Source organism: Pogonomyrmex barbatus, unplaced genomic scaffold (assembly GCF_055798465.1).
Source record: "Pogonomyrmex barbatus isolate J1 unplaced genomic scaffold, ASM5579846v1 scaffold17, whole genome shotgun sequence".
Taxonomy (NCBI): domain Eukaryota; kingdom Metazoa; phylum Arthropoda; class Insecta; order Hymenoptera; family Formicidae; genus Pogonomyrmex; species Pogonomyrmex barbatus.
This window is the reverse complement of record NW_028297113.1, coordinates 1,047,552-1,068,332: the sequence shown is the minus strand read 5'-3', so window position 1 is coordinate 1,068,332 and position 20,781 is coordinate 1,047,552. Positions and strand designations below refer to the sequence as shown.

At 37.4% G+C, this 20,781-nt stretch overlaps 1 protein-coding gene across 3 annotated transcripts; it reads left to right on the top strand.

The window, feature by feature from the left end:
- Positions 1-6,680: 6,680 nt before the first annotated feature.
- Twi (twist) lies at positions 6,681-17,103 on the top strand. Of its 3 annotated transcripts, none has more exons than XM_089074530.1 (3): positions 6,681-8,593; positions 11,218-11,397; positions 12,224-17,103. In XM_089074530.1, the coding sequence occupies exons 1-2, from the start codon at positions 7,258-7,260 to the stop codon at positions 11,355-11,357; spliced, it is 1,476 nt and encodes a 491-aa protein (XP_088930656.1). In that variant the 5' UTR covers positions 6,681-7,257; the 3' UTR covers positions 11,358-11,397; positions 12,224-17,103. The 3 variants fall into 3 exon arrangements, with proteins under 3 accessions (XP_088930656.1, XP_088930658.1, XP_088930657.1); XM_089074531.1 differs by having other exon boundaries at positions 6,684-8,593; positions 11,221-11,397; XM_089074532.1 differs by lacking the exons at positions 11,218-11,397; positions 12,224-17,103 and adding an exon at positions 9,191-9,331.
- Positions 17,104-20,781: the final 3,678 nt, after the last annotated feature.

The following is a 20,781-nucleotide window of genomic DNA, read 5'->3' as shown; positions in this document are numbered from 1 at the left end:
CATAAACATCCGGAAAAAGAGGGAAAAATAAAGAACAAGTTCTGACTTGTCTTTTATTAAAAAGAAATTATACATCATGACATAAAATATTATTTCTTATTATCACACTTCCATGTAAAAGGTATTATGTATAATAAAACACTATACATATATAATCAAAATTTAAAAAGAATTAAGAAAAAATATATTTATAGTAGTAACTAATCTTTCTACAAGCAATTTAACAAGATTCATTCTTAAATTACTTTGTCATTTATAAATAGAAAGAAGATATAAATAACATTAATAATAATAATTATAAATATTTGTAATAATTTATTATATTCTCTTCAATATTTTATTATATTTTCTTTTCAGAACAATTATCTTGTGAGCATTTACGCTTTTTTTTCATTTTTCTATTAAAATAAAATTATACAGAATATAAAAGTGAATCTTTTTTGATAGAAAAGCAGAGATTTAAAAAATTAAAAGAGATAAACAAAAATCAAGAAATATGAAGAAGATTTTATGCGATTTTATATTTTTGAGATGATTAAAATGAAAATTAATAGAAAATAACAAATTATCACACATTATTATTTCTGTAAAAGCTGTAAACGCTTGACTCTTTTTTATAACGATCCCAAATAAGAAGGGAGAGTATACGCGTACAATAGCAGGGCCCGACCATGAACCAGTCGTGAAAACGTAATTAAACGTAATTATTATTTCTGCGAAAAATATCACCTCAATCAGGAATCGAATCTGGATCTCCTGCTTACCGGGCAGGCATCTTATCCTTTCAAACACAGAGGCATGTAATGATATTTATCGCAATAACATGTTTAGAATAACACATTAAACAATCCAATGTCATACACATATATACAATATACATATATTACAATATAGATGTATATAACATGTATATTCTCGAATCCTCACGACCGGTACTCTATGTTGATCTCTCACTCGATGAATGTAGATCGGACTACAACGACATTTTCAACGCCACTGACAAATATACAAATCCTCCTGATGCGCGGTAGGAAAGATTGCATCGAGCATGACTCGAACTTCCGAATCTATTACAACGATAAAAGTTTTTCTTCTTCTTCTATGATTTCTCTTTAGATTTCCGATCTATTAAGATGGTACAGTAGCACGATTTATTTTCGACTTAATGTCCAATCAGCAGCCTCCTCGAGAAAGCATGATTTTTCTTTTTTTTAGAATCAATAAAAATGCTAATAACAAATAAAAGTCATCTTACCTGCAATCGCCTAATCATAAAGATTAATTTCGTAAATCTGCGACTGACAGCCAATGACAGTTTCTTTCCAATGCAAAGGATAGGTAGGAGGTACAGGTAGGAGGTACCAAAGGCAATCCTCAAAGTCGCCAGTACAGGTATATAAAAGATACCTGCTACTGTTCAAAAAGCTTCACATTTGCCGATAAAATGGTTGCTGTAGAGGATTACTAGTTTTTTTTAGCTATAAAGCTTATCTTAAAATGGCAGATATTAAATCATGTCTAAAACAATCGGCGGACAGTCTTAGTGTCGAATAATAATTTTTCTTTTTTGAATTAATATATAAATTCAAAAATCGTGTCCGTCGATTAATGCCATGTCTATATTTGATTGTTTTAAACATATACCGACTTTATTATTGTTTGTTGTTAAATCACATCGTTTATGAAAACATCACGTTTCATTACTATTATTATTTCCTTAACTTTTCTCTCTCTTTCTCTCTCTCTCTCTCTCTCTGAAGTCTTCTGAAATGGCTCCTTTATATAATATTGTGTAATATAACACTGTATATAACATAAATGTAACTAAACATAACTAACATAAACACAAGTAAATATAACTAATATTTGACCTATGATTCATTCACATACTCGCGTTACTAACGTTATTTTCCCAAGGATGGTGCACGGACTGTCGAGATACCACATTTTTTTCATAAATATCATATAGAATTTATCCAACCGTAGACTAACATTATTATTGTCACGTTTTACGTTAAGGTTAAATTGATGCATATATAATTTTCCTTTTACGATCTAAACTAGTAGACCTCTTACATTTGTGACAAAGACAGTAGGCTCGACATATGTTGAGCATATGTGTGAGAATACTTGAAATAACAATATAACGAAACAAAGATTTTCTTAAAAAATTTTTGTGTAACAAAAACTTATTCTTTTTGATTGTTATAAACGGGCAGACTTGATTAATGTAATGGAATAATTTATGATAAAATCGTTTGAAACTAACAATTGAAAAAAGAGAAAGAATTTGTCGTAAGATCGATGTTTAAAATTGTTAGATATGTCGAAAATTCGAAAATTCCTTAATGCTTTAAACAAGCAACTTTTGTTTCTGATATCTATTTTTATTAATATAGATTAACTCTAATCTCGATTTAATTTATTTTCTATTTTTTTTAATCCTACAAATTAGATAAAGTAAATTAAATCAAAATTAAAGCTAATAAATAGAAGAAATAGACAAGTTTCGCTAAAATTACCGCTTTCTTCATTATGATTTTCTTCATTATATTTCTAATTTTTTATCATCAACACGTTTAATTTCATGTTATCCGAAGAGTTATTTCACGATCGTGCAACATCTAATTCTTCTTTTTTCACTATCACTGTTTTGTCATCGATACGCCGGCGATAAAATATTTCATCGATCGAGTTAAGAATGAGAAGAATTTTATTTAATTAATTAATAAACTTGCTAAACTAATTAATTTGTCATTAACGCCTATTGTTTCTGAGTGTTCATTTGGTATTGAGCGTTATTTCGTCACTCGCAGGTGATTATTAAACATGGATGCAAGGTGTTCCACATGTTCGCGACTTTTTGCTGGTGAATTCAGATTTATTAGAGTCAGGAATATGCACCAGTAAAACATATTGCTCTCACATGTGTGAAAGCGACACTTGTTACACCATTTCGGTCGGACGAGGTGGATCTCTCAAGAAAGTGTTGAATCGTAGAACACCTAGATGACCCGAGTTTTCGATTTATAGCGTGATCGACGCAGTTGAAATAAGACATATCTCTCCCCATTCTTGATCTCCCGACGAGTGTTGCTCCATCACTGGATGGAGTACGACACCTTGTCCCATCTTTAGACATTCCGACAGGGACGCTTGAACCTGCAACGGTGCACGACGGTGCACGACGGTGGGGGGAGGGGAAGGGAGGGGAGGGGAGGATGTGTGCACAGAGACGCACCGCTCCCGGCGATTAAAGTTGCGCGTCGGCACGCGCAATTAAGATCGCGTTAATATCATCAAACGACGCGTGTCGACGGCATCGTACGCACATGCATACGCACCGCGGAACGCGTGACCGCGAAAAAGATCAGCAAAGGTCAGGGGAAAGGAGGGAGGGAGGGAGGGAGAGGAGCAATTTTCTCTTGCAGAAGGATCCGAGCGGTCAAGTGCATCGAGAAACGATCAGGCTTGACGAAACTCTGTGTTTTCTTAAAAGTAACGTTTTTTTTTTTCTGTCTGAAAATAGTGTCTTTTCCAACAATGAAACTAACTGGAGAAAAGTTTCGGAGATTATGGGAAACATACTTTTTACCGAGCCGGAAGATCTTCGGGAATTTCGCCGCTTTGATCCCCGTCGGGTATTATTTTGGTACTTGACCACGTTATTTATCGACCCGTCTATTGGCGATACCGTCTGATTCGCGATTGGACCGTCGCCAGAACGGCAACTTACGGCTTTCCGCCGGTTGTTTCGGTTCCAAGAAGCGAGATCTGACGAACGTTGAATATCCATCCGCTAATATCGTCACGATACGACGATTGAATCGTTCAAAGCTATCATTAATTCACGGAAACAAATCGGTTAGCTCAGTAAAATTTACCGACTGTCAAAGTTTTATTTTCCTTACTTTTTTTTCTAAGCGTTTGTAGATAAGCGCGTATGAAAGAAACAGTAAAAATTAATTTCTTGTAAAATCTAATCTCGGGTATAATCTTTAAATATATAAATCTCTTTTATACAATGTAAAGTTTGAAGCAGGATTCTAAACAGAATTCCATTCCTAATTTTTTTATATTTAATTATAAATATAAATATTATGAAAAAAATCATATGTGAAAACAATAAGAGCAGACGAGTCGAATTAGGTTTTAATGCTTAAACTTGTTCTAAAATTAATGTAATACAAATATTTTAACCTAAATTAAGTCATATTTAGTGTCAAATACATAATTGAATGTCAATAAACAATCTGAATTATTAAGTTAAAATATTATCGCTAATTTTTGTAAAATTCAATTTATGTATTTTAATTATCTATACAATATGACTTATCCAATTTTAGTAAGTCCGAATAATCCATGAATCTCACAGTCATTCAATTATGACATTGTGATTAAAAATTTGTTATTGTTAGACTTGTTTTAAAATCAACTCTTCAATTTTTTTTTAGAAAAAAATTTTAAAAGTTTTGACATACAATTATAAAAAAAAGAGACTAAATTAAAAAAGAACGTACAATTAAAAAAAATGAATCAAATTAATCGTATCTGAGAAAAAAATTGCATAGTCTATCCTTAGAAATAATATTTGATATGTATTAATGATGTGTGTCGCTTAATTGTTATTTTTCGAAAGAACTGGAATAACGCTAAGTAAAAGAAAAGAAAAGATGACAGACATAAATAATTCAAAATGCAAAAGGAAAGGGAAAGCATAATTGTTAGGAAGAGATAATAGGTTGTGGACGAGAAAATACTCTGAAATCAATTTCATCTATATTGCTTTGTTTATTAAAATTATATTTTTTTATATAGACCATTTTAGAAATTTTTTAAGGATTTTTTGCCCCTCTCTCTCTCTCTCTCTCATTATTCCAAATTTAAATTCATTTCTATTTAATAAAATCTTATGTTAAACGAAAATTCGTTAACTCTAGTTATATACGGTAATCAAGGGGACTAATTAAGATAGTCTGTGGAACTCATTCATATTCAATATTCATATTCATATTCATATTTCAAACTCATTTCGATCGATCGATTCGATCGGGATCAAAGTTTCACGAACAAAAACATGACCTCGTTTCTTTCTAAAGTCACCCTCGCGACTAAATATTTCGTAGGCGTGGTGCAGCGTCGAACGAAATGGTAAATCACGGACTAGGCGAGGGGAGACGTAGCGACGAGGGGGGGGGAGGCTCGCGAGAAAGTTGGAGAAACGCGGAATTTATAGACACCCTCGAAAGAGAGCTTTCGTCCGTCACAACAAACACGTCGCGGTATATCCAACACTACCATCTATCACGCGCACCTCCGCGCGCGAGAAAGAGAGGGGGAGGGGAAGGGAAAGAGAGAGAGAATGAGAAAGAGAGAAATTCGCATTAAGGCTGGTTGCACACAGGACGCGGCAAAGCGGTACCGCGACACGCGGTAGCCAATCACCGTCTTGTTTTTTTGATATGTGATGAAGTTATATATCAGAAAACAAGACGGTGATTGGCTACCGCATTGCCGCGTTGCCTAATTCGCATCGCGAAATAATTGGAGATATTAATTTAGTTCGCGCGCGGAAATGTCAACTCGTGGTAACTTCGTTAGCAGCTACAAATTTAATCATGCAATCGATACGCACCCGTTGAATCGAAGAAGAAAACAGATTTCATCTCTCGTTCGAGCGATTTGGGACCCTTGTGATTCGAACGTCGGAGGAAACATTTTAAAAACCGCGTTTCTCTTGACTTCTTTCACCCGCGCTGCGCTCGCTTCTGCTTCCTTACTCAGGAATGTATTTTTTACACGCTGCTCCGTGTGTCAGGGTACCTCTATTTTTGGTCGCGTCGTAATTCTCATCGCTGATTTTTCATTTTCAACTTCTGAGTTACAAAAGCTCGAAAAATGTCAATACATTGCTTTTTTTCCCGACGCAACATTTCGTGCCACGACTATTTCTGGACGGTAAACTATCACTTTGTACGGTTATTTATTATTTACTAATTATTATTATTATTTTCAAATACTTTTTAATAATTCTATTTTAAATCCATGATAATACACAGTATAAATAACTTTTTAAATATCTTGTATAATATCTTATATAATAATCAAGTTATATATCTTCATAAATATAATTTATAAAAGTATAATTAATAATTAATTAATGAATTATATTTATAAAAGTATAATTTTATATAAAAGTATAATAATATCGCTGTAGAAACCGTTTTTTAGAATTATTATATCAAAACAATGTTCTGTGTGTGTTTGAGCCATAATGCACGTTGCAATTAAAACATTTGTTTCCATGCAGTTATTCATTGATTTTTATTATTTATATAAATAAATTTTTAAAAATAAATATTGTGATTATAGAAAATAAAAAATGATATAAAGTAATTACATAAAACTTCGTAAAACACTTATAAAACGCTTATAAATGTAATTACATACACTATGCGAAATCAATCTTATGAGATCTGAGAGATTCAACAATAAATTGTTTTTTAATATTAAGATGATAAATAATGATATACTTTTTAGAGTACTTTTATTCCGTAGAAATTATATTTTTTTCTGTATATCTTTTTGCGTTACTCTCTCTCTCTCTCTCTCTCTCTCTCTCTCTCTCTCATAAATCGCACACTCGTATTCCTCATTCTTACACGAATTTCACAGTACGCAGGGAAGTCTTCCGTTTCATCTCCTCATGTCCCTTCCTCCGCCACCTGACCTATCTATTTTCTCGACTTCGTCCTCCTCTTCTCCGTGGGTGGAGACAAAGTGATAGCAGGGGACCAGTCATACTCGCCGTCGGAGGCGGGGTCCCTCCATGACACGATGAGCGATCGCGCCGGAGGATCGCTTCTTCTTAGACGGGTAGTAACATTCGGAGAGGATAGAAGAGTGAGCAAAAGACAGGGGAGGAAGGGAAGAGACGCCAATGTGTGCCGATATCAATTGTGACGTACGAGCTATAAACGAGAAGAACGCTCGAGTTAGGTTTTCACTCGAGTTTTGCGCTTAAATTTTCACTTCACCGCCATTCTTCTCGCCGATTCTTCGCCTTTTCGATTACCGTCCGGATCTGTTTTCATTGTTTTCGTTTCGGTGATCTCGATCTACGCGGCCTCCCGCGCCGTTCGATCGAACCGACGAACCGATCGAATCGCGCATCATTCGTCGCGTATCGCAAACACGTGCGTCGTGCCCACGGTACGTGGCCCACGCGCATTGGCGTATCCGGATGGTGAATGGTGGATGGGTGCCGACAATCGCGGCGGCTCAGTGCTTCGTATCTGGCAACAGGCCGGGACCAAGCGGCCCGTGTCAGTTCGCGCGCGAGGACGCTTCGACGTCGTCCGATGTCCTGAAACGAACGCGGTGAACGCGGGCGGAGACGGTATGCGCGGTGCGGCGACGGGGCCGCAACCGGCGCCGGCGCCGACGTCGACGCTGCAGCGGGCGTCCCAGTGCGTTGTCACAACAGCGCAGACGGGTTACTACCTCGTGCACGGCAGCAATGGTATTCAGGGGGGCAACGACGGCACCGGTGTCGTCGGCGCGGTGGCGCACGGTGCCGACGGCAATTCCGGCAGCAACTCGCCGGTGACGCGCTACGACAGCTTCACGCCACCCGCGTCACATCTGATGGATCTGAGCGGACCGCCGAGTCAGCAGCAACTGCAACAATCGCACCGCCTGTCGCTCGACTATCAACAGATGCACAACCAGATCGCGGTTGGGTTTCCCGAGATGTCTCATTTACTTTACAAGGAGCAGCCACGGTACCACCACCATCCCCACCATCATCCCCAGCAACCTCAGGATCCTCATCTAGACGCTAAGATGATACGGGATTTTCCGTTGGAGTACGATCGGCGGCTCCAGTCGACCGACAACTCGCCCGAGTTCCTATCGGATTATAGCAGAGACCACGAGCAGCAGAATCTGTGCCTGACACCGTCCTCACAGAGCGTGTACTCGCCCACCGGCTGCGGTGCCGACGAGCTTGCTACTCCCGGCTCCGGCCAGTCGGTCCAGGGCCAAACGGGAACTTACCATCACGTGGAAGTGACGGAGTACAAGCCGAATGTGATCGAGAACGGAATAATCGACCATGTCGCGGGGTACGACTGCAAGCAAGCCGTTGAGCTCAGTCACGTGACCGAACCGTCGTCGTCGACGACGGTGAAGGGTTACGACAACGTGGAGGGCGGTCACGTTAGGACGAGCGTCAAGAGGAAAAGGCGGCATAGCGGCAACAACAACAGCAACAGCAGCAGCAGCAACGGCTGCTGCAACAGCAACACCGAGTCCGACGGCGAGGCCACGGCGGCCTCGAGCACGAGGACGAAGATTCGCCGTAAGAACGATCAGGAACTTCAAAATCAGAGGGCAATGGCGAACGTTCGAGAGCGTCAACGTACGCAAAGTTTAAATGAGGCGTTCTCGGCGCTCAGAAGAATCATACCGACCTTGCCGAGCGACAAGCTCAGCAAAATCCAGACCCTCAAGCTGGCCGCCAGATACATCGACTTTCTGTTCCACGTGCTCAAGACCAGCACGGATAACGTCGAGTGCAGCGAGAACTCAGGTAATTTCGACGAGTGTAACGTTCACGGTGAATACCTCCCCCCCCCGCCCTCACGCGGGGGTGCTCATACTACCAACACCTCGGGGAATAAATCTGCGCGTGAAAAGTGAAAAGTAAAAGTTGTTCGAACGAGTCGGTATGGAAGACTTTGACGAGAATGTCCAAAAAGTGTTCACATTTCGCGTTTCAAAACACGCTGTGTTTTGGCTTGATTTCGTTGTGTTGCAAGTACAATGTCGCTACTATGAAACGGAAAGTTTATATTTCAAATCGCGTCAAATCAATTTTCCCTTTGCTTTTCTTCTCCCATCCCATCGTGCAAATGATTAAATATTTATTTATATAAAAAAAAGGACTCGCGCTGATTTAACATTTTAATCGTAAAAAAAAAATAAATCTCTTCAGGCAATATTTTTAGCTGAGTAAAACTTGTATATTCTTCCCTCGTTTTGCCAAATTTGTAAACGAAAATATTATCGCGCGCGTGACATAAAATACGAGTGTAGAGGGGAGGGGAAGAGAAAATTAAAAATAAGGGAATCGTTTGGTACCGACGTGTTAAGAGTACCGTGGTCCGTGAATTGTGCTTGTTTTCAGTGCATAGATATCCCTTATAAATCGAGTCTCGCCATCTTGCATCAAAGGGATGCTGCAAGGTTACGCTACCGACTGCACGTTGTTCGGAGAGACGCTCGAGGATTGTTTCCGTCGGCACTTTCTAGGGTGGTAGGTACGTGTTTATAATGGGCCCCTGGTGCAGCGTAATTAAACAGACTGCCATATCGGAGGATTTCCCTGTAATTTACACGAGGCCGCGACGAGCACTTACCGAGTACGAGCATCGCTGTTACTGAAGTGCCTCTAAGGAGCTCGCTCCTCGTATCGCGCGCGTCTGCGATTCACTGCTTTCATAATATTTATGGGCTGGCGAGGATTAAAATCCCTCCACCCCCACACCTCACCCCCTACGGATCCCCGCGTGGATCTTAATTTTTAACGACTGAAATAACAAACAGACGTAACATTTAACAACGCACTTATCCGCTGGAACTTGTGGACCGATCTCCGCTCGCGATAAACATTCAACAACGACACCAACGAAAAAGAAAGACACTCGGAAAGACTAAATGAAAATGGGATCAACGTGTATCAACGATGAAGAGGCGATCGCGATTGTTAAAAAATTTCACGTAGAAATTGGGATCGGAATGAATGATGCGTGTAACGATTGAAATTTTATCCAGCTGTCGGATGCTCACAAATCTTCCAGTTCGTTCTTATCTCCGAGTGACGTAAACCATCCGACACACGCCAGATAAAACTCGTCCTAACTAACGATATCGGGATTCTTGAATCCCGTTGGCCCGTCATTTGGAGTTCTCGCGACAAATTCGCGAGAGGGAAATATATATATATATGTATATATATATATATATATATACTATATATATAGAAACGCATAGCGTATATATATATATACGCTATGCGTTTCTTTTATTCGCAGCTTTCTCCGGTTTTCTTCTCCTGCGGTGCACGATACCGTCGTAATTCCGCCGCTTCCCTTTTATTTTGGCGCTCGCATTATACGCGGACAGAATTATCGTGTAGCGGTCCCCTCTTCTTTCCCTTCGATTTCTTTCGCCGACTCTTCTTAGCTCTTGGCTCTTGTATTTCTTTGTCGAAATAAGACGAGACTTCGAAACTCTTCGAAAGAATGATAAAGATTTTCTCGGAAGCAAGATAAACGTTGAAGAGAGAAAGCATGAAAGAAAGATTGACGATCAATTCACTGAAAGTTAATGTTTGTGAAGTAAACTAGTAAAATAGAGATTGTCAAAACGCAAACGTATTTAGTAAATAGAAAGAACGGTTTTGCTGAAATATTTAAAAATGTGATTACAGATCTGAAAATAGTTTTGTTGGGCATCAAAATTATGTAGGATAGGACGCATAATGATATTGGAAAAATTTCTTATATACTCACAGAGAAAACAGTTTTGCTGGCAAATTTAAAAATTTAGTCAGATACAGATCTGAAAGTAATTTTGTTGGACCAGAATTTATAATATAGGACATTTTATAATATAGGACACTTAACTATGATAATAATACTGTAAAAAAATTGTCTGGCAGTCAATTTGAACGTACATAATAATTTTGAAGGCAGCAAAATTATTTTCAGATTCAAATGTTTAGATTTATCAGCAAAATTGCTCTTTCCGTCTAAATCTTTGTTGATTATTTTTTACATAAATACTACAATGTGACTTTTACAAGTTGTTAATTACAGTTGTTAATTTTTTATGGACTTTTTACTTTCATATATTTTCAGCAAGCATACAATGTGTTGGTATATAATTATATCTCTTTCTCAATGATTGACAGTTTAGGAAAATATGAGGGTCTGCGCATAATGAAGGAAAAATATTAAAAACAACAAATAAATATTAAATTTTAGAAATAAAAATTAGGAATTAAATGTAACGCACAATAAATAGCTATAGCTAATTATATTTATTCGTGTTCATTATGCGTTATATTTAATCTTTATTTCTCTAATGTTTATTTTCAAAATTCAATATTTATTCCTTGCGCAAAAGAGGCATGAAAAATATCTGTTTCAGCAGAGAGGAGCACCCGGAGTGCGCTTTTGGCTGCGAGAGAGATCGCGTCGTCGCCGAGTAATTACATGGCGCACGAAAAGCTGTCGTACGCATTCAGCGTATGGAGGATGGAAGGCGATTGGAACTCCAGCACGGACTAGGATATAACGTTAGGATAAAATTACATTTAAATTTAATAAGGTAAGATGGCGAGAGAGACTACAAACAGACTCGTAATCTAATTCGAGAGTATTTTGCTCATCTCGAAAGAAAAGATGTACACATATATATAATACATACGCACATATACATATCTACTTTAAAAGTTATAATTATACATAACATTTGATACAAAGATTGTAAAATGCGTATGTGCGTGTGTGTGTGTGATTTAATTATAAATATATATAAATATTTTTTATACCAAAGCAAGTAAATCATTTTTTATCAAGAAAGAAAATATACAGGATGGAACGTTTAATTTTATAATCTAAAACATTTCTATTATACAAATTATCGAAATTGTCGAAAAATATTTTGAATAAAAATTTTACGGTTTCATGGGAAAATGTGTACTTTTTTTTTTTATAAAATGCATTTCTAAAATATTTATATCATCGGTATTTCTTTAGATATCTTCTAGTCACTCTGCATATAAAAGTATTAAAGATAAAATTAATCGGTCAATAGCTTACGAGATGAAATGAATAAAAAAAGAATATTTTACGAAACGTTAAATATTCTTTCCCAAAACTGCGAAATATTTCTCGATTATTTCACAGAGCAGAGCAAAGATATCTATTTGAAATCGTGAAGCTAAACGTTCCACGTTTCTTTCCTAAAACTGCGGAATATTTCGCGATTATTTCACAGAGCAGAGCAGAGATATCTGTTTGAAATCGTGAAGCCGAACGTTCCACTTTGTATAAAAAAAATAACACGTACAATCAGAACGTTCCCCCGCGGGCATTGCGCGCTCCTAGAGTCCCGCCCAGAGTTTCTCTTTTACGGGATCCGTTATTTTCAGAATGAAGCTTCATGGTACGAAATGCGGTAGATCCGAGACACTCTGTGTGATTCCTGCGAGTCGAAAGCTATTCGAAAAGAGACGGCGCTCGTTCGTGCGGTCCGCATCATCATTTTCCCGCTTCGTTTACGGCCTGATTTAATTGCGAGAGCAAGAAATCGATCCGCGCCAGGAATGCGGATCCGCGATTCATAAATCAAGAGGACCAGTTCGCGCCTCAGAGAGAGAGAGAGAGAGAGAGAGAGAGAGAGAGAGAGAGAGAGAGAGAGAGAGAGAGAGAGAGACCAGTGATTGTCCCGCGGCTTAATCTCGCGCGACCCGCGAACGAGATAATAAGGCTACGTTCGGCAACGCTATCCGAGTGTATCACTCGGATCCTCGTTGTTCATCGAATGTTAAACAAGGATAGAATGATACACTTGGATGTTTCCGAACGTAGACCCAACACGCCCGGCGCGTCCCTTTCCAGCTTCCCGGCCTTTGAAACCTAATTCACGACAGTTAATTCTGCCCCGGCTGATTCCCGACGACGACGACGCGATATCGCGGCATAACGCAAGCCAATAATTTACGTCTTCTCGTCGGACTATTAACGGCGCGACAACTCGCCGCCGTCGGTGTCGCAAAGCGCGCGCTTATTAGCCCCCGCGCTTCACGTTACACACGTTACACACCTGCATCAATCAGCAAAATTATACACATATCTCGTAATCTTTCGTACCTCCGTCGGGATAGATCAGGCGTTTCGCCGATCAAGCGAACTTGGACGCAAAATTGCACATCTTTTGCCAAATGCCTCCGAGCGAAGCGACGATTTTATTCTCGACGATTCCATCTCGTTTTCACAAGGAACAACGGACGGGACGAGCGACGACGGACCGGTCGATCATCGTCGGGGTTCCCTCCCTCCGCATCCATTTTCCGTTTTGACTACCTCTCGAGAGGTAGTTGGGCGCGTTGCAGCCCGTTAACGGCGGATTTACGAGCGTTTACCCGGTCTGTCCAAACAATCTTTGTGTGGCGATTTATCGAGCTCCATAAGCTCGGCCTCGCCGAGCGTCCGCCGCGAATTTTCGCCGATGAACCACCTCGGCGGTGTAAACGCCACAACCGCAACGAACAACCGCGGCAAGTATCTCATCCTCTCATTCAGGCATTCATTAAAACATTCGTTAACGTCGTTTCAAATGATATGACGCCCACAAATGTATCAAGGTAATTCTGAAGAAAATGGAAATACTTTGTGAGAAGAAATTCGACGCTGTTCTCGCGAGACAAACGGGATAGATTTCCGAAAACTAACTACCTCGCATCTAATCGAAGTCTTCATCTTTACCGGTACCGGAAAATATCTCAATTATTCCAAATTTCTCAATTATTTCGATAATAAATAATCGTAATAAATAATCGTCTGTCCTCCGATCGTCTGCGCGAAGAGGGCAATCGCGCATCCGTCTATTTAATAATCGGACTGTTTTTTTCTTAAGGGGATAGAAAGAGTTAACGAGTATTTTGGCGCCCATCGGTCGGGCACAATATTATTTTTTTCTCCCAAGATGACAGTCTCTTCATCAGGGGGAGGGGAGAAGAGCCGCCGTCGAGGCTCCTTCATCGCGTAACGCACATAAAACAACCGCAACTCGCGGGCCGCACCGTGAATATTCCGAATGGCGTTAGTTATTTTAAACCGGTCAAAGCAAACTTTCGGCCGCGTTTTAAACCGCTTAACGAAGACGCGCGGCGTTGAAGAGTAGTCCCCCTCTCCCTCCCTTCTCTCTCGTCTCCCCTTCGCCCGTTCGCACGACTCTATTGCGGCAGCGAATCTTCGCGAAAAAAAATCTTGTGCACGAGAGAGGGAAAAAGGAGCGCGATCCGATCGCGAACGAGCGGATTTCGCAAAAACGACACACTTGCATCGCGTTCAAAAATTCATTTATCAATTTTAAAAATTATCGTAAACAACATTTCCGAGAATTTATTTTTAGGATTTTGCAAACTGCCGCAATTTTACGGCTTAACTGACGGATGAAGTAATTGTGAAATATCACGAGTTCGTCGGACGGTCATTAATATCGTCATCTCACTCGCGCATCCCGCTCTCCTTTTCCCACCTTATGATCCACGATTAACCAAGATCCGGCGAACGCGATCCGTAGTTCGCGCGATTAGCAGCCGAGTCTCTCCTCGGCTATTCCGCTAACGTTAATTGGTCTGGTAAAAACATTTATCTACGTTTCGGCCGGCGACAGTCCTGAAGGGATCTCGACAGCGGGCGAATCGCACCGCGCACTCTCCTATGCCTGCTTTTTTTATTCGTCGCGCAACACGCCGGTACCGACCATAAATCTCTTTGAATTCAATTAGCCAAGACACATCCGAGACGTTCGGCGTCCCTCCGCCATGCCGTCTCTTCTCTTCCCTCCCGGCGGGGCCTTTTCGGACACCCCCGACGACGCTTCTCGCAGCGCTACAAAAACAAACCCGATGCATCCGTCCCCTTCGACGGGACGTCCGATGCGTTTGCCTAAGGCTGGAGATGACCGTTAAAAACTCCTCTCGCTCAGGCATCCGACAATCCGGGAATTTATCAATTTACCGTTGATAAAATTAAATTAAAATTAAATTAAATTTGTCCAGCAGATCACCCCCTTACGAGGCCGAAAATTGGTAACCTTAACTACCAAATACCAAAAGGTTAAAATTTTTTTTCTCGCGAACGTGCCTGTCTTTCTGCGAAATCGATCACGATCTATCTTTTCAATGTTTCCCCCAGAAATAGTATTCCGACGTTCCCTTATGCGTTCGTGAGCGCACGTGGCGACGGCAAAAGAAAAACGTCGAGAATGACCATGATGGCTACTTCCCTTGGCGGGAGGACTAAACCTAAACAATGAGCTGTGCAGCATCCAAAAATGGAACTCCGAAAGAGTTTTCCTTTTCCTTCTTCTCCTCCTCCTCTGTCTTTTTCTTCATCAAACCCGTTTTTTCCGCGTTGATATAATTGCCGATATCGGTATATTGCCCAAAAATAATTTTCACGGGCGAGCGTGCGAGCGAACGAACGAACGAAAACTCATCTGTCACAGCTCTGACAAAACATTCACCATGTATCTACAAAACTACGTTTTGAGGATCCAATCATTGGGATGTATAATCGACATTGTCGCGCTGGCGATTGCTCAGACATTTGACGCAGGAAAACCTCTAGATGTGCCTTATTTATTTTTTATTTTTATTAATGCAAATTATTATTTAAAAGGAAAAAAGTAGATAGTTTAAAGAATATATCTGATCTGGCCTCAAGAAAAGGCGTCGCGTAGATTTTATAATAATTCCGTAATATTTTATTAGTTATATATATTTTTATTAGTATAAATTATTATTTAAAAGGAGAAAAGGATAGTTTAAATGAAATCGTATTAATTTAATTGCCTCGAGAAAAGGCTCCGTGTTGTTTTTACACAACAAATCCGTGTATTTTTGCTAATATGAATTATTGTTCATAGAGAATATTTGAAAGAAACTTCTTATATTGGTTTAATTGCTTTTTCTTCGTGAAAAAGCTTCGCCTGTAATTTTCAAACAAGTAAATAGTTCCGTGTATTTTTATCAAACGAATAGAGATAATGCCGCTTTATACAAAGCAGCTATTCGTAATATTTAGCTTTCTTTTTTATCGAAACTCTATTTGAGCGAAACAAGATTAAAATGCACATTAAAATGCAATAATTATAATAATAATAATAATAATTCAACCAAAAGGTTCGCTAATTCGGTGATGAGATGCGACTCCGTTTTTCACAGATCTCAGAAAGAATAATAGCTGCTCATCTTAGCTGCTCTGTATAAACCGTGTCTATTGTTCGGTAAATGCACACGAGTACTCCGTGCATATATATTTTATATATAAATGTAATACAGGATTAACTTAACATATGCAAAGAAAAGAAAGAGAGAGACAGGAAGAAAATAAAAACAAACGATCCCTCGCCTGACTCGCTCATATTATATATATCATATATATATATATATATATACATATATATATATAAAGCTCTACTGTAATATATAGAACATACATTTATTTTCGTCGCGTAACTCTCTTACCAAATAAAAATGCTGTGAATTCACATAAGCTCTCTCTTCTACGATTCGAATTTGAACGTAATATTTTTCATAATAATACGAAGGCGCAACCAAATGAATCTTATACTCAATAGCGAGACTCACACTCACGTGGCCGGACAATACAATAATTTATTCAATATAAATTACATCTGTGGAACACATTGAAGCAAATCGCGAGTGTGCTGTGCGTCACGCATTATTACGTTAAATCGGTGCGAAAGATTCGAGGTTTCTCTATCGAGCTTTGCATTAGACAAAGTTGGAAAGATCGAAACTCTCCCAGGAGTGGGATTACAATGATCCTCTTTAGATGAAAAAGAAAATGCCAAAACCTGTAGCCAAATACCGCTTTCGATGTGAATGACATTTCATTTTTGATTTTATTCGAAGAACGTGACGAAGCTTTCGCACCAAAGTTCATGCATATGTATGTATTTCCTCGCTTCTGTATATACGCGTTACTATTGTAACACGATCGTTAGATAAGCGCCCTGTAAATAATTATGCGATAGAGTTTAAACGGAGACTTTAAGCGAGACGATATTTCGATATCCATTCCCTCGACTCGATGCTATTTGCATTTTGCTTATTTATCTGAGCGGCCTTGCTCGCGCATTTTTTTATGTACAGTATTTTTTATACTGTCGCGATTATTGCGATATATGCGAAATATGGAAGGAAATTATAATCGATTTAACAACAAAAGAGTAATAACAACGAAAAGAAATAAAGCAACAATGAAGTATGATGTACATATTTTTGTTTTTACTTTCTTATCCCTTTTGATTTCGAGACCTTTTGAGAATTGAGAAATCTCGTTTTATTTTTAAAGGTCGTGAAGTCGTTGAATGTATAAATAAGAATCAAATCATAAAAATGTAAAATAGCAGAGGTAAGAAAAAACATAAAATTTCAATCAAATTATTTATTTTGAGTCTTTTGGATTTCCTGACTGTTTTGAAAAAAATCTACTTTAACATCTACTTTTAAATTAAAAAAAAAACTTAAACTTTACTTTAGAAAAAACCTAGAAGAGAAAACTTAAGAAATATAAAAAGTAAATTTGGATATTTATCAAACATTTGTTTAAGGCTCGGTTCTCTCGCGGGGCGACATGGGTTGTGTGACGTCAAAGGCGAGAAATGACATGTAAAAAGTTTCTTCTATAGCTTTATTTTATACTTTTCCTTTAAAACATGATATTTTCATATTCTTAAAACTTGTAAAAAATAGCAGAAAGTAAGGTATCTATTCAATAAATGACGTAAAAGTGTAAAATAATAATTCTTGAAATAATGGTCACTGCTCAGCTATCGGGAAAATTAGATCTAGTGATTTGATGATTTCCGATAGCTGAGCAATGTATGATTATTTCAAGATTTATTTTACACTTTTACATTTTTTTATTTATTGGACAGATATCTTACTTTCTTATTTTTGATATCTTTTACAAGTTTTAAGAATATGAAAATATCATGTATTTAAATATCATGTATTTAAGGAAAAAATGCAGCTATACGACGCAAGAAACCTTTTTACATGTCATTTCTCGTCTCTCGTCTCTGTTATAATTCAATATGGCTGCAGCGAGAAAACCGAGCCTTAAGATAAAAATAAAAAGCTTTTAAAGAAAAATCTAAAAAAGAAGCTAAGAATTGTAAAAATTTGTAATTTTGAAAAAATTGTATAAATGTCGACAATTTTAATGTTTTCTTCCAAGATAATCTTAAAATTATAAAATTATGCAATTGTCTAAACTTACTTTTTGTAATTTTTAAATTTTCTTTTAGAAATTTTCTTTAAGTAAATTGTAATGTGTTAAAATAAGTTGTTTTTTTATTAGGATTTATTAAAATTAGACATTACATTTTGATAAAAATTATGTTTTATCGTATAATAATAAAAATTATAGAAAATTCAAAAGTTGATCTATAACGTGTAACTAATAATAGCATTTTTTATTATTGAAAGAATTGAAAATTATGTGTGTTTATACATTATGTACAAATAGCATCGGAGATTAATGTAATCAGTTATATCTGAATAATCATCAAACAAGAAGAAAGGTACAACAATAACCAGGATACGTTCAGAAAAACATTCAAATGTACTCAGACATCATTTTTCCTTTATTTAACATTCTATGAATAACAAGGATTAAAATGATACATTCGATGTTTTTGAATCCAGCCTGAATGAAGATGAATACTTCAGGTCGATATCTTTAATTCCTGCATATCCGCTTACGTGACCATTCCGCCATGTTTTTGTTTGTCAATTCAGTACTGAACAGAGAAATAGTAATGCCATATCGCAAATAATAGCACAGTCACTTTTTCATTTTTTCAGATTTTCAGTTATATGTTCCTGTCGCGATGAATTTTATTGGCTGACAAATAACAACATGATATGCGCGATCTGCATTCCTTTATAGGATAAATCTAATTATGTACAATGTTGAAGCTTTTACGTTTACTCTGATGTAACTTTTTGATGTATTTTATATAAATGATTTTTTAAATAATTAAATATTATTTAAATATATTATTTAAATATTTCTTCAAAGTTTAAGTCGTTCTTTTTAAAACAAGTTCTAATTAATTTTATTATTTTAATATATTGTTCAACGAAAAATAAAATACACTTTCCGAATGCTTAAAATTGTAAATAAATTAATCTTTAAATCATTGAAACTCGATCAAAGAATCATCAAAAGAAAAAATTAAAAAAAAAAACATTTTGGAACTTATTTTTTTTTCTTAATTCTTAATTTAATGAGCTTCCAGTTAGAAATCTTTTGAAAATCTTTTAATATGTCAATTCTTTGAGCTAAACAGAATTTATTGTTTTGTTAAAAAGTTATATTTGATATTCCATAGCTCCATGATTCCACATAGCTATAAAAATTTTTTTTTTAGAAAAATTCAAAACATAGTCAAGAAAGAAAGATAGAATTTTGTGTATAAAATGTTTTTTTAATATTTTCGTGTGATTTTTTTTTGTTGAGTTACATAACTTTAAAATCAATTATATACTTTTAAAAAATGTTAGAAAACACTTATCATTCTTATCGGCATTAGAATTAGCCATGTGTATCACGTAGAGATTGCCAGTCGGACTATGCATATTGCGCGCGCAATCTTTCTAATTAATTACTGCTTATCGAGTTTTAACAATTTGCATAAGATTATGCAATTTTAAGTATTTGAAAAATGTTTTTTATTTTTTGTTAAATAGTATATTTATAAAAAGTATGATTTTTTTCAATATGCTGGAACATATACAATCCCATTAATCCCATTAAATCCCAAAGACTTAAGTCAACTCACTTCTTTATCTTACGCAGGATGCTCCGAAAATTTTTAATTACAGATTGCATAATTTAAACTCATACTTTTACGAAAAATCTTTCAGATTTTCAAATTATTCAAGAGTTTTAAGAATTTCGGATTTTGGGTAGCATTCGAAGCTTTCATCGAATTATTGATAAATCTAAAAATTGATTTGAACATCGTATCATTGTACTGTAAAATTCAACGTAATTAGAAAAGATTAATTTTTTATTATTGCTTATTTAAGTCATCGTTTACGAAAAATAAAGGCTATCTTAACTCTAAACAAGGCTAAAAAGCATTACTTGAGGTGACATTAATGCAGAGATTCAACGCGACACGACGCAGAAAATTATTGACTCTTAGCTGTTACGACTTATTGTTACGGATAAGATGAACGATTAGACGGGGACTTAATGCGACAGCAAATCTCTCGTTTTGAGCGCTCATGATGTCAGTTACGTGTAACGAGCGCATCTCGTGGAATGTACGTCTCATGTGGGTTGCTCCCGTCGTATCGTATGGAGAAAGGCGTGGTGGGAGGAGAGGGATCCGACCAATTGTGGGAGAGAGAATATATTTGCGCTTACGTGTAACGAAGACGGAGCGAGTGTGTGAAGAGGACGGTATGCGGAGAAAGAGCCGATAAAATAATTTACCGAACGCAGCTCGGCGACGGCGGCAGCCTTAATGGATTAGACGTGCCAGTGCAAATATTATTGCAAGAACGAAACCGGGCAGTGACGCCCAATCTATGCGATTGGTCGAAAGCCATGTCATCTCGGTACGCCCGCGCCAATCGCGTGCGATCGGGATGGGAAGCTGTCTCCTCTCGCCGTTTCATCCTCGGATCCAGAAACGTTCGAAGCGCGAGAATGCGAAATCGTTGGGCGGTTTTGTAATCGTTACTCGCGTCCGTCAACGTGTTTTCTTGTGCTCTTCCTTTCGCTTTCAGAGAGCCTTTCAAGTTTATCGAAAATTCAAGTTTGTCGATTTTCGAAAACATCAACTTGAAAAAAAGAACAATTGATATTTCATTAACATTTTCAATAATAAAATTGATAAATTTTAATTTTTTTATCTCAATGTTTGGATAAA

Coding starts and splice junctions, on each gene's coding strand:
- Twi (XM_089074530.1), top strand. CDS start 7,258: ATGGGTGCCGACAATCGCGGCGGCTCAGTGCTTCGTATCTGGCAACAG. Junction 8,594..11,217: donor CGAGTGCAGCGAGAACTCAG/GTAATTTCGACG, acceptor TATCTGTTTCAG/CAGAGAGGAGCACCCGGAGT.